The following is a 13640-nucleotide window of genomic DNA, read 5'->3' as shown; positions in this document are numbered from 1 at the left end:
GGAAGTGGTGCTGTGGCTCAAGTGGTAGAGCGCTAGCCTTGAGCTGAAGAGCTGAGGGACAGTGCCCAGGCCCAGAGTTCAGGCCCCACGACCGGACCCCAAAAAAATCATTATTATTAGATAAAAGTTCTTATTTGTGCATAGCTGGGAAACCATAGGTCAGTTAGCGGTTGAAGTCTGGAGTTCAAATCCTGTTGCCACAGTGCTACACACACACACACACACACACACACACACACACACACACTTTTGCATTTTCTTCTTAGTTCTTTTATTGCAAAGAAAAAATGCATTTTGTCCTTGAATACAACAATAGTTAGGGCCAGGAAACATCATTTGCTGTCATAATCAGTGTCAGTGAAGAGTCATCAGGGTGGTCTGAAATTATCTACTACCATTTTAATAGAAGGAAATAATTACGGCAAGGATACTTCTGTGTCATATTTCAGGGGATAGGGTGACAAGCACCTGATGGATACTCATTGCACAAAAGCTCATGGTTTTAGAATAATTGCTACAATAGGTAGAGTAGAAATCTTTGTCAGAATAAAAATTAGCTGAAGTACATTGTATCCTGATATATATATATGTGTATATATATATGTGTATATATGTGTGTGTGTATATATACTATATATATATATATATATATATATATATATATCCCTAACCAGAACTTCTTAGGTCAAATATTGAACAGAATCCAATTATGAAAGGTAATGGAATCATTCTTTGTGAAGCCTAGGCAGGCATATTTCAACTTGCTCATGGAGATGGCTGAAGAATTAAGCAGTAGTGAGTAGCTGTCAGCTGGACACAGGTCAGCAATAAAAGACTTATATAATAATAATAGTTGCAGCAGTAGCCATTAATTCATTAGAAATGGCCAAAGCAATGTGAGCGGAAAACAGATGCATCCTTTTAATGAACCCCAAGGTAATTATTCTTCACTGATTTAGTTCTGTGCCTCTATAAATTATATATTGCCCCCCAAGACTACTCACCGATGAGTCCTGCTGCCTTGTATTCATGCTGTTGTGGGCTGGCAACAGAAATGAACTGTTACCTCAGAGGTTAGATTAATGGGGCAGGGGACAATGGAGGTTTTAATCTAGGACCTTGCACATGCTAAGTGCACAATGTATCACTGAGCTACACCCTCAAACTGAGACTGTGGCTTCCACCTGGGTGTCTTGATCACTTACTCTGATGGAAGTCAGGGCCCACGTTTCCAGTCCCCACGTGGAGATGCTCATGTAGCAGGTTGCTAAGGGAGGCTGTCAGTCAGTAGGCAATGAAGATTGAGTCCCTCAGTCTAGCATAATAAAAGATTTATTGTTGTTTCAGGCTGCTAACTTGTTAGGCAGAAATAGATGAGTGATACAGATTTTAATATCTGGAGATGGAGTGCTGCTGAAATTCCTGAACTGTAGTGGTGCCTTGATACCATAGAGTAGTTGAAAGGTGGAAGGACTCAGGGAAATATTAGTGCAAACTGATAGCACCATGGTGGCCTTTCAAGAGGCTGCCAGTTAGGGCATATTGGAAAATATGGTTGGTAGAATTCTAAGATAGCTCTGAAATACCTAACTCTTTACTTTCTTATGTTGTATAATTGTTCCCTTTGAGCCTGAGCAAGAGTGTGATGTATGATGGGATATTGCTATCATGATTACATTGCATGATATGGCAAATGGGATTTTGCATATGTAAATTAGGTTCCTAAACAATTGACTTTGAGTTGGTCAAAAGGGAAATTGTCCTTGTATAGGCCCTTAAAAGAGACAACAGCAATAGAGATTCTCCTGTTGGTCTTGAAGAAATGAACTAGTATGGGGCCAAAGGCTATATTCTGCAGGAAGTATGGGAGAAAAGTCTTCTGGGGAAACAATATTCGAAAACAAGGAGGTCTGAAAGTGCACAATCTATTGGGCTATAAGTAGAAAGCTCAAACTTGGAGAAGTTATGCCTAAATTCCTTAGATGATATCTTAGACTGTGAAACCCATCTAACACCTAAATTACTCTGCGACTCACCTGCAGATCTTTTTATCTAGAAGATGATAAAGATTCTAGCAGCATAACAGCAGTATGGGGGATGGATTGTAAAAAGCCTTGACAAAGAGGCTACTGTGAGCCTCTTGAGGAAAGATGATGAATGCACCAAGTGAATTTCCAATATAGCTTTGGGTTGGCCACTTAAGTTAAAATAAGGATGGCAATGGTGCCAACCTCATAGGGATGAAAACTGGGAAAATGTCCACCAGTCATCTGGCACTATGTCTGAGATGTGTACCCTTCATATATATGGAGGGTTAGAGAGTTTTTTGTACATGTAAAGGTAGTTCTACTCCAAAAACTACTTAATGACATGGACTTCAAGGTGTACACAAGGGTACAAATCTGAATAAGATGAACTAGTAAATATGTGTAAGTGTGATGATCCTGCAGCTGGAACTCAAGGCCTGGGTGTGGTTCCTTAGCTTTTTCACTCAAGGCTGGTACTCCACTGGACACAGCTCCATTTCCTGTTTATTTTCTTTTTTTGAGGGGGGGGGCTGCTGGTGGTGCTCATGGCTAATTGATCAGAGTCTTAATATCTTTCTTGCCTGGGCTTTGAACCACAGTCCTCAGACTTCAGCCTCTTGAGTCACTCATTACAGCCATGAACTACTAGGGCCCAGTTTACCAATAAATATTTGAGCAATTCTTTTTATTAATCCATTTTATCTTTGACATAATAACAGCACATATTTATATGACCAGTGGTATACACTTATGCATGGCAATTCATACATGCATGCAACAGCCAAATCAGAGTAATGAACATTTTCATCTTCTTAAGCATTTATCATTTCTTTGTTTTGGGACCCTTTGAACTTCCAGGGCCTTACACCTGTCAGGCAAACCGGTGCTCTACCCCTGGGCTAGACTCATAGTCCTTGTTTGACTGTATACCCTACCCCCTCCAGCTTCTCCCCTTCCTAGCATCTAGAAACCACTTTTGAAACTCTCCTCTGTAAATAATGAAGTAAATGAGAAGCGGAGGGTGCCAATCTTTAGGTCAAGGATTTTCCTGAAGCATTTTTCGCTTTCATTTACTGATCTTCTGACATTAACATACTAGACATCCCAACACCGTTTGTGAAAGACAAGACCAAAGAAACACAGCAGATGAAGAGCTGATTTGGAGTCTGAATTTAAAAATAATAAAATCACTGCTCTCGACTTTGGCACCCAGTGCAGTTAGAGGCGTGCACGGGTCAGGACCAGACTTGACAATTCAGAGTCAACCTTGCCCTTGACCCGCTTCTCCGAGAGCCTAGCCAGTCTCGTGTGCTCGCGAGAACTGGTCCGATTCCACCCGCAGCCCCAGGCGTCTCCCGAAGAGACGCGAGATTTGGCTCGGGAATACCGCCCCAGGCCCCGCCCCTCCCTCAGCTCAAAGCCCCGCCCCTTCTTTCCTTCGGGTTGCACGTGCAGTTGTTGTGGCCTGACGTCACTAGGCTCCGGAAGTGGTTACTTTTGGTCCCGCCCCCAAGATGGCGGCGCCCAGCGCACGAGTCCTCCACCGCCTTCTGCTCGGTCTCGGGTTTCGGTCTTGACCGGGATTGCGGGAACCATGGACGGGCCGGGGTTCACTGCCTCGCTGGTGGTGAGTGCGGGGCACTGGGTTGGGTTGCTTGGATGACCACAGTCCGGCAGTGGAGCCGGTAGGAGCGTCTCCGCGGGGAGCTGGCTTCCGGTTTTGCGCGTTGGCCTCTCCTGGGGTCACTGGCAGCCGCGGGGCCGAGTGTGGAAGGCACGCGCGTCCTGCCCCGCACGCCAGTCCTGCCCCGCACGCCCGTCCCGCTCCCGCACGTGCGTCAGCGAGGGGAAGGAGGGTGTCGGACTCTCCTCACGCTCCTCGCCCTCGAACACCGCCGTTTTGATTGAGATATTAAATGCGGGAACCCAGCGCGCACACGGGCAAAGCCTCGCCCAGGTCGCTCGCAGCGCTTCCGGCCCAGGCCGTGCTGTATCTTTCTCTCCGTTTTAGAAAGTGACACTTCCAGTCGTTCCTTTAGTGCCTCGCCAGCCCACCTTTCCTGCTGAAAGCTGAGGCTTTGAGGAAATACTGAGGAGCACAAACGACCGGGCTGTGGACTCTTGAGTGTCACCTGTTTAATCCCCTAGGAAAAGAGGAAGCCACACGTTTTAACCTCCGAAGTTAAGTGAGCAAGTGCGAAGGTTGCGTGTCTGTTAGAGCATAATCGGCAAGGACACTTGGTACAGCAGTCAATAAGGCAGGTTGGCAGACTATGTTTTCATTGTGCAGAAGTGGACAGAGGCCTACAATGAGCACAGTACTTCAAAAAATGCCTCTCATGTGGCACATGGCAGCCTTGAAGCTTTTATTCATCTAAGTATGTGAGTGCAGGTGTTAGAGTGGTAAACAACATACCTAATAAAAGGATCAGATGTTGGAGACAGTAGTAAATGTTAGGTTTTTAAAAAGAGGTAGAGCTGAGTAAGAACTGCACCAGCACGCACGTGGTATTCAGGTAAGGGGTAGGTTTATTCAGTAGACCTGCTGGGACCAGGCAAGGTTGGCACTCCACGTGGCTGGGAAAGAGAGGAAAGAGCTAGAGCAGAGAAAGAGCAGAGAGAGCTAGAAAAGAAGAGGAAGAGCAAGGGAGCAAGAGCAAGAGCAAGAGCAAGAGCAAGAGCAAGAGCGCATCTGGGCCTGGGCTAGGCCTTATGTAGGGGATGGGCGGGGAAAGGTGTGGCCACATCAAATTCAGATGTGACCTCAGCAGATGCAGATGTGACCTCTTCCAGGTGTCCCAGTTGCCTAGGTAACGCAGGTACTGGTTGGAGACTTTGCTGCGAGGAGGGTGGAGTCTGCTTGCCATCCAGGGGCGGACCTTACAGTAAAATAACTGCTAGGATAAATGACAGGTGAGCTAGGTTCAGGGCATAATGGGAAAGGATGGATGGAAAGATTGTCTCTAGGAGATAACCACATGACTCTTGAGATCATTGGACTGCTAGTAGGCAAAATCAGTCCTCAGACCCAATCAAGCTCCATGCAGGCTGCGTGTTCTCCATGTGTTGTGTAGCCTGTCTGATTGGATATTTGTTCATTAGACTGTTTTTCCTGTACAAGTCTTCCAGTGACAACGGGCCATGATACCATTGCCCAAGGGCTGGGAAGCATGACTGCTGAAGGTCCTGGTGATGTGATCTGTCGGTGCCTATGTAGGGGACAGCTGAAGGCCTTGCTATGGGATGTAGAACCGGGGAGGGGGAGGGACGCCGGGGAGGGCTTTTGCCCTGATTGCCTAGGCAAGCTCTTTTTTCCTCTCTTTCAATACTTGGAATGTTTTAGAATTTGGTAATTTAGTGGTAAATGACTTTTTAATGTACTTTCCACTTCCAAATCCTAATAGTATATGTTGAAAGTTGCTTAAATCAATTCAGTTTTTACACGGATAAAATATGAGTAACATTAGTGAAATTTCAAATAAAGGTAAATTTACACTCCCAATTATCCCACTTTTACAAGTTGAGTATCTTCTGTTCAGACAGTTATATTTGCTTCATTGCCCTGGTGCTGGCTATAGAATGCCTCAGAGAAACTGTGCCTTCATCAATTTATGGTCTGTTACAGATATTCTCCCAGTCTTCATGGACTTAGGGTCTAGTTGAAGGCAGATGTTAAATAGAAAGTAGGTGTAATGGTGTAGTGTACATCAGTGGAGCCTTATCTAGCTTGCTTGAGGTCCTAGATTCAATCTCTAGCAGTGAAAAATAGAAAACTTCAGTTATATAATTGCAAATAGAGATGGAACAGTTTTTTTTTGGGGGGGGGGAGTCCGGTCGTGGGGCCTGAACTCTGGGTCTGGGCGCTGTCCCTCAGCTCTTCAGCTCAAGGCTAGTGCTCTACCACTTGAGCCACAGCGCCACTTCCAGCGTTTTTCTTTTTGCTTATGCGGTGCTGAGGAATCGAACCCAGGGCCTCCTGCATGCAAGGCAAGCACTCTACCACTGAGCCACCTTCCCAGCCCCAAGGAACAGTTTTTTACCTAGCACTTTAACAGGTGCTTGTGCAAATTTTTCATAGCTCAAGTCATATAGGTTTGCTATTCTACTTAAATAAAACATAACTTCAAGTGGTGAAACTGTTCTAAAGCAGTTTGAATGTTAATATTTCCCTTAGGTTTTCAGTTAATGCTGAATTGTTCCTGCCATGCATAGCATGGTTTGGTTTCCGCAAGCCCATGGGTAACTTTTGTCCAGATAGCTGACTTTTTTCCTCTTTTTTTTTTTTTTCCTTCTGGTGGTAGTGTTTGAACTCAAGGCTTCATGTTTGAGGTCTAACTGGTGCCCTACCACTTGAGCTATGCTTCTAGCTCTGCTTTTTTGCCATGTTATCATTATTATTTGAATTCAGATTATTATACTATCTAGGTAAGCACTAGTTCCCTGATTGTCAGGAACCACAAGTCTTTGTTACTGACCCTGGCTTATATGTATTTATTTATTTATTTTTTTGGTCCGGTCTGAACTCTGGGCCTGGGTTCTGTCCCTCAGCTCTTCAGCTCAAGGCGAGCACTCTACCACTTGAGCCATAGCCCCACTTCCGGCTTTTTTTTTCTTTTTGTTTATGTGGTGTTGGGGAATCGAACCCAGGGCCTCACGCATGCAAGGCAAGTGCTCTACCACTGAGCCACCTTCCCAGCCCCATATGTATTTATTTTTATTTGGGGGATTGGCTTGGCCAATTCAGTGTACTTTTTTTTTAAAAGATTGATTTGTAATAATTTCTAAAAGTGGAGATAGTAACCCCTTGCTGTAGTCATTGAGTACCTTCTGTGTACTGATGATAGGAACATTGGTAATTAAAATGTAGGTCTAGTGTAATCTAGTGGGGCAGATATTGAACACATAGTCAAGATACTCAGCTATAATATTAAATTTTTGACTAGGGCTTAGAAACAAGGAAATCTACTACCAGAAATGGAGACATAGGGAGTATCTATAGCAGGTCTCTGAAATAAGGAAAATCAGAAGATAGGCGATAAAAGGGTAGCAAGAAGGAACTGGTCCATAGTTCAAGTATGAAATCTGGAAGGCTCTGTTGGGTTCCCTCCCCCCTCCCCCCCTTTTTTTTTTGCCAGTCCTGGGGCTTGTATTCTAGGCCAGGGCACTGTCCCTGAGCTTCTTTTGCTCAAGGCTAGCTCTCTACCACTTGAGCCACAGCCCCACTTCCAGCCTTTTCTGTTTATGTGGTACCGAGGAATCAAACCTAGGGCTTCATGCATGCTGAGCAAGCTCTCTACCACTAAGCCACATTCCCAGCTCTGTTCTTTCTTGAGACTGTTAGCCTGGAAACTGGCAAGGTAACATTTACATTCTACACCAGTGAGTTTGTGTTTAGTGTAGAGTGGGTAGCAGTGCTGTAGAGACTGTGAAGCTGGGGAAGGAGGTAAGGATCACAGGCCCATGGGAGTGGTGGTGCAAATCGCTGGTGACCTCTTGGTTGTGGAAGAAACAGAATGTCAGGAGGACTGGCTCCACTGGGAAGCTATAGTAAAGTTATATCTTGTTCTTGTTAGATGTTCAGGCTGGTGGCTGGTGATTTTCCTTAGTTAAATTATTCAGGTGGTTTGAGTTTTGTCTTGGGTTTGAGCAGTGGTCATTTTTTTCCTGTTTTTGTGCTTAGCTGCCTAGGTCTTGACCTTTTTGAATTCCTTGAGTAATTTCATAGCACTAATCAAACACTTGCTATTTATAACCTGGAGGCACTTTTTACATTTCTTAGGAAGGGCATGTATTTTTTAAAAAGTATTGACTTATATCAGTAATACAGGAGGGGTTAGGATATTATTGTTACATCTCCATAAATGTTAACAATGTATTCTAATCAACTTCATCCCTGCATCACATTCCTTGTACCCTTCTGTGTAAGAAACAGTGTCTCCAGCAGATTTCCTTGTTCCATTTTCATAGTTTAGAAGTCTTATTTTTGACAGTCAAGAAGGCTGTGTGTTTTATCTGCTTAAATTTGGGATCTTGTTTAGTTGATTTACTGTAGCATGATTATCCAGGTTATTCTATTTCTTTGGATTTTGTCACTTTTATAATTTTTTAGTGTAAATCTTGAAATTAACCACTTGCTTGATAGGCTTTTTGATAAATGACCATAAGGAACTAAAGAACAAAAGAATTTGATAATTTCTTATAATCCAATTGATGTTTGTGCAGTTATAGTCAAGACAATATTGATATAAAATTAGGGGCATTCTGCGCTGGGAAGTTGGCTCAGTGGTAGAGCGCTTGCCTTGCATGCCTGAGGCCCTGGGTTCGATTCCTCAGCACCACATAAGCAAAAAGAAAAAAACACAGAAGTAGGGCTGTGACTCAAGTGGTAGAGCTCTAGCCTTGAGCTGAAGAGCTGAGGGACAGTTCCCAGGCCCAGAGTTCAGGCCCCACGACCGGACCCCAAAAAAGAAAAAAAAATTAGGGGCATTCTGTGGGTTTTGTTTAAATTTTAAATATTTGGTGTGGTAAATATAGGAATTCTTATTCTTTAGATTAGATGTCATGTTTTTTACTTTAATTCGTGTGTGTGTGTGTGTGTGTGTGTGTGTGTGTGTGTGTTGGTACTAGGCCTTGAACTCAGGGTTTCCCGGCTTTTTTGCTCAAGGCTGATGCTCTGCCACTTAAGCCACAGCTCCACTTCTGAGGTTTTTTTTTTTTTTTGGCAGTTTATTGGAAATAAGAGTCTCACAGATTGGGAGGGAGGGGTGGGGGGATGGGGAAGCCGGTCAAGCTTGCTTCCAACCACGACCCTCAGATCTCAGCTTCATTAGTATAGTTAGGATTACAGATGTGAGCTATCAGTGCCTGGCTTGTCTTTTGTTGTTGTTGTTGGTCATGGGGCTTGACTACAAGGCCTGGGTGCTGTCCCTGAGCTTTTTTGCTCAAGAGCAGCACTCTACCACTTGAACCACACACAGTCTACTTCTAGTTTGCTGGTGGTTAATTGGAGATAACAGGCTTTCACCAAGATCCTCAGATCTCAACTTCCTAAGTAGCTAGGATTATAAGCGTGAGTTACCAGTGCCTATCTTGTTTTCTATTCTTTTTTTTGAGGGGGAGGGGGGATGCCCTGTTCCTGGGGCTTGAACTCAGGGCCTAGGCATTGTCCCTGAGCTTCTTTTTGCTCAAGGCTAATGCTATACCACTGAAGCCACAATGCCACGTAAGTGTTTTCTGAGCAGTGTATTGGAGAGAAGAGCTTCATGGCCTTTCCTACCCAGGCTGGCTTCAAACCCTGATCCTCAAATCACAACCCCCAGATTAGCTAGGATTACAGGTGTGAGACATTGCCACCTAGTTTGTCTTCTATTGTTATGAATTTAAGTGACTTTAGTTACAGAAGCTTGAAATCCACAAAAGCAATTAGTAACTTTTGATTCATGTTTTACTAGATAAGTAGATTGAATCTGGCCATTTTACTCTCAGAAGATAAGGATTTTGATGAAAGAAGGGGTAAAGAATCAATGCCTACAAAGTAGCCGAGAAGGTTAAGACAGTAGCTTATTGATTACAACTTAGCAGCAGCCCTCAAGTATTTCTCTGAACTCTCTCCTAAGATTAAAGAGAAAATCACAATAAGATTAAAAAAGGTTTTTTCACAGAATTGTCAGACATTCACAGCAGATTTTATTCTTCTCGTGTATTAAGAAAATGAAAAAGCAGACAAATGATTTCATTTACTTGCTGAATTTTATAAAAACCCATAAAAATAAATGAGAAGAATATGAAAAAGGTAGCTTTTTTTTTTTAGGTTCCTACACTTTCAGTTTTTTCCTAGAACTGAGAAAAGTGTTCTCTGTGTGTGTATGTGTGTGTGTGTCCAGAAGCATCCCACAGTAGTGGTTATTCCTTTTTGGGGGTAGGGTAGAATCTCAAAGTCCTGGGTTCAGGTGATTCTTACACCCATGCTTTCCAAGTCTTCAGGCTACATTTGCCTGCCCTTGTACCTATCGTGGTTATCTTTTTAAATTTTTTTGTTAGCATAAATAAGTAGTATGAAGAGCTTTCATTGTGATAGTTCTATAGATCCATATAGTGTACTTTGAACAAGTTCATCCCCTTTATTATAATACCATATTCTCCTTTGCCCTTTCCCCCTTCTTTTCAGACTGTTTGGTGGGTTTCATTATGGTGTCCTCTACCTCATGATCCTTTTCACTTCTCATTGTCCTTTTATGCAGGTATTTCTCTGTGCTCTTTCAGTTCATCCACTGAGTAGATCTTCCTAGTCTCTGAAATTATTTTCATGTCTCAGGCTGATTATATAGAATTACAATATTAATAGCTATGGTAATTTTCTAGTGTAAACTGATTTTTAGTAATTTACTTTTGTTAAAAATAGGCATTATTAGGGTATTTAATTTTTCCAGTTAACTCTCACATTAGTTTTATAGTAAATACCAGGAAGAACATTTACAGTATTGGGGATGCACCAAGCTTTGTACCACCAGAGTATTTTGTAAACTTAAAGCATGGACATGGCTGAATTTGAACTTTGTATGTTTGAACAGTAGTGTTGCTTCTTTTTCTGTGTCATGGAATGTGTGGTTTTTTAAATGTGAATTTTTATTTTTTATATGTTCAAGGTGATTTACTGAAGGACCCTAATGGACTAAATAATTCTTCCAAGCAAAATAGCCAAGTAAATTAAGGTCCATCCTTACAGAATGTTATGCAGCTTTCTAATAAACAGGAAAATTTAAGTTACTCAGCTATGTGGAAATAACTCTAACTTATGTTATGAATTATTTTAATTCAGTTTCTTCATCTGTATACCAGGGAAGTTGGACTAAAACATCTCTAAAGTTTGACTGAGGATATAGCTCAGTAGTAGAATGCATGTACAAGGCCTGGAGTTCCATCCTGAGAACCATGCGACATCTCTAATTAGATTTTTAAACTTTTTAAAATAATAATTTAAAGAAGTGATATATTCACATGATAGGAATAAAAAATAGAAAAAGGAAGTTTAGTTAACAATTCCCATGTAGGCTCAAGCCTGTAATCCTAGCTGTTTGGGTGGTAGAGCCCAGGTGATGGGGTTCAAGGTTTGAGTGAGCAGAGGGGAGGGTTCACAGATCTCTCTACCAGTGCCTGGAGTGGTGGTGGATGCTTATCATCCCAAGATACAGGGAAGGAGAGAGGGGCCAGGCACGGGCTGAGTGCCTTGGCACTTCTGTCATGTTAGTGATGCATGGGAGCACAAATAGGATCAAAGTTGTTATAAAAATACGCTCCAAGACACACTGTAGTCACCACCAAGACACAAAGAATAGTTTCAGCAAGGCAAAGTTTACTTCTGCACAGAAGAGCTCACCATTAGCCAAAATCTAGGCAAGCAAGCTCACACAGCAGGTGGGCTGCTCCCTATTTATCCCTAACACAGCAGACACTGCCCCTCTGCTGAAAAAGCTTGAACTAGATCTCCTGGCCATTGGCTAAAAGGGTCAAAAGCTTTTTTTTTTGAATATGGCTTACTTAACAGAAATAAGAACTTAATGGGCTTGTTTGTAACAGGATGGCTTGTCAAGAACTGGAATAGGATGTAACTAAAACTTAATGAGCTTGTAACAACATGGAAGTGATGTACTTTGATCCACTTTGATAGAAAAGATGGCTTCCCCCCCCCCGCCCCCACGCAGTCCAGGCTATTGAGGTATAAATTGAGACCTTGTCACAAAAATTCCCAGTGTAATTAGGGACTAGAGGTATAGCTCAAATGGTAGAGCACAAGCTTTGAGGAAAAAGGCCATTGAAGAGTTCAAGCTTCAGGACCAGGCAAGTAAAAAAAAAAAAGCTTAATTCACTAACATTCATTTAGAAAGCAAATTCAATACAAAATTTATAGCTAGCATGTATGTTTGTATCACGACTATAGTTATATGTCTAGAAAAAAATAGATTAAGGTGGAAAATTCTTTGTGCAAAGCTTGTGGACTGGAAGGTATGAAAAACCTCCATGGCAGTGAACTTACTTATTGTAACCCTTTTTTCTCCCCACCCCATTTTTTCTTTAAAGGCTGGAGGAGTAGCAGGTACCTCAGTTGACTTGATACTATTTCCTCTGGATACCATTAAAACCAGGCTTCAGAGTCCTCAGGGATTCAATAAGGCTGGTGGCTTTCGTGGGATATATGCTGGTGTCCCTTCTACTGCTATTGGATCCTTTCCTAATGGTAAGTCTTATGTTGATACTCTCTCTGCTTTCTAGCCCAAATAAGGGGACTTATTTTCAGAATGGCATGTAACATTATCTAACAAAATTCCTTTTTTGTATAGCTTATTTTCTGACTTTATCTGTTCAAAAAATCCATTGTTTTTGAACAGGTAGTGCTATGGAGTCTATTCTAGTATGCTTACAGTAGAAAAGAATGATTAGTCTCTTGTTCTTTTTTTGGTGGGGGCACGGCCAGAAAGGTCTGTTAGTATCTAATAGCTGGCCTCTCCTTTGCTAGACCTTGTGCACAGCTTACCTGGCGCCTTCTGTGCCATCGTTTCTAGAGTAGTCTTCGTAGATGCCTTCTGTTGGGAGCAGCCCGGGGAAGAGTGTTAGAACTTGTATTCCTAAAGGACTGAAGATAATCTAAAAGTAGCTGTAAGGTAGACAGGCTTAAGGCAGTTCATGAAACCCAGGAACTTTGTTGCTGTGTTTCTCCTTTTTTCCTGGGTTGGGAGTGAGTAAGTGTAGGGCTCCGTGTAGCTGCAGAATTTACTGCTGAATGCAAGAGAGAGATTATCTCTCTAATTTAATGGGGAAAGCCATACAAAGACCCATACACCGGAATGGTCTGGGACTGCTGAGTTAGTAATCACTCCAGTGGGCTCCTTACTTGTCCCGTGAGCAGGCTGAGGGCCCTTTATAAGCTTGTTGACTTTGGGAAAGAGAACTGCTTTTCCCCATCAAGCTGTTTTTCCAAGTGTTCTCATGTCCTTCCAAAGATGAATTTCTCATTCCTTTATCTTCTGTGCCTTATCTTGTATGGAGGTGATAAACATCTTTTCATTAATAACACATGGGAAGTCTTAAAGCCCTTGTGCACTCCTATGATTTGTTTATGGCAATGGGAGGTCACTTTGTAGAGATTTTGATTTCGGGTTTTAATTAGTTGATTCTTTTTTGTAAAGGTGAATAGAGGTAGTAAAGTGTAGCCATGGTTATTTTGAGTAACTGTCCATAAAACACTGTAAGTTTAAGTTAAAGAATGTTTGCAGTTTTAACCTATTTATAAATCAGTGTAGATGATAGGTTTATGGACATATGTAATGATGCTTTGGATCACAGAAACCCTTATCCTTTTCTAAAAGGTCAGCTAAAAACTGTTCATTGGCTTGTCAGTACAGCATGGCAGTGCTGGGTTCTCTGTTAAGCTGAGGGGTGAGATCATGTTTTCTGAGTTCTTCAAAGTCCAGGGTCAAGCATGTGAGTTCAGTAAATTCTTTTTTTTTGTCGGTCGTGGGGCTTGAACTCTGGGCCTGGGCTCTGTCCCTCAGCTCTTCAGCTCAAGGCGAGCGCTCTACCACTTGAGCTACAGCGCCACTTCCGGTTTTCTGGTGG

General features: G+C 42.5%; 1 protein-coding gene across 3 annotated transcripts in view; it reads left to right on the top strand.

Moving 5' to 3' along the window:
* The first annotated feature begins 3528 nt into the window (after positions 1-3528).
* Positions 3529-13640, top strand: part of Slc25a26 (solute carrier family 25 (S-adenosylmethionine carrier), member 26) — an 89586-nt gene continuing 79474 nt past the window's right edge. For all 3 annotated transcript variants that reach the window (XM_013010469.1, XM_013010471.1, XM_013010468.1), the window contains exons 1-2: positions 3529-3654; positions 12105-12261. In XM_013010469.1, coding sequence (XP_012865923.1) covers positions 3622-3654; positions 12105-12261 — 190 coding nt within the window. In that variant the 5' untranslated portion in view covers positions 3529-3621. The remainder of the gene's footprint in view (positions 3655-12104; positions 12262-13640) is intronic.

Source organism: Dipodomys ordii, unplaced genomic scaffold (genome assembly GCF_000151885.1).
Source record: "Dipodomys ordii isolate 6190 unplaced genomic scaffold, Dord_2.0 Scaffold12, whole genome shotgun sequence".
NCBI lineage: Eukaryota > Metazoa > Chordata > Mammalia > Rodentia > Heteromyidae > Dipodomys > Dipodomys ordii.
The sequence above is the reverse complement of the archived record's forward strand: the minus strand, read 5'-3'. Positions and strand labels throughout refer to the sequence as shown.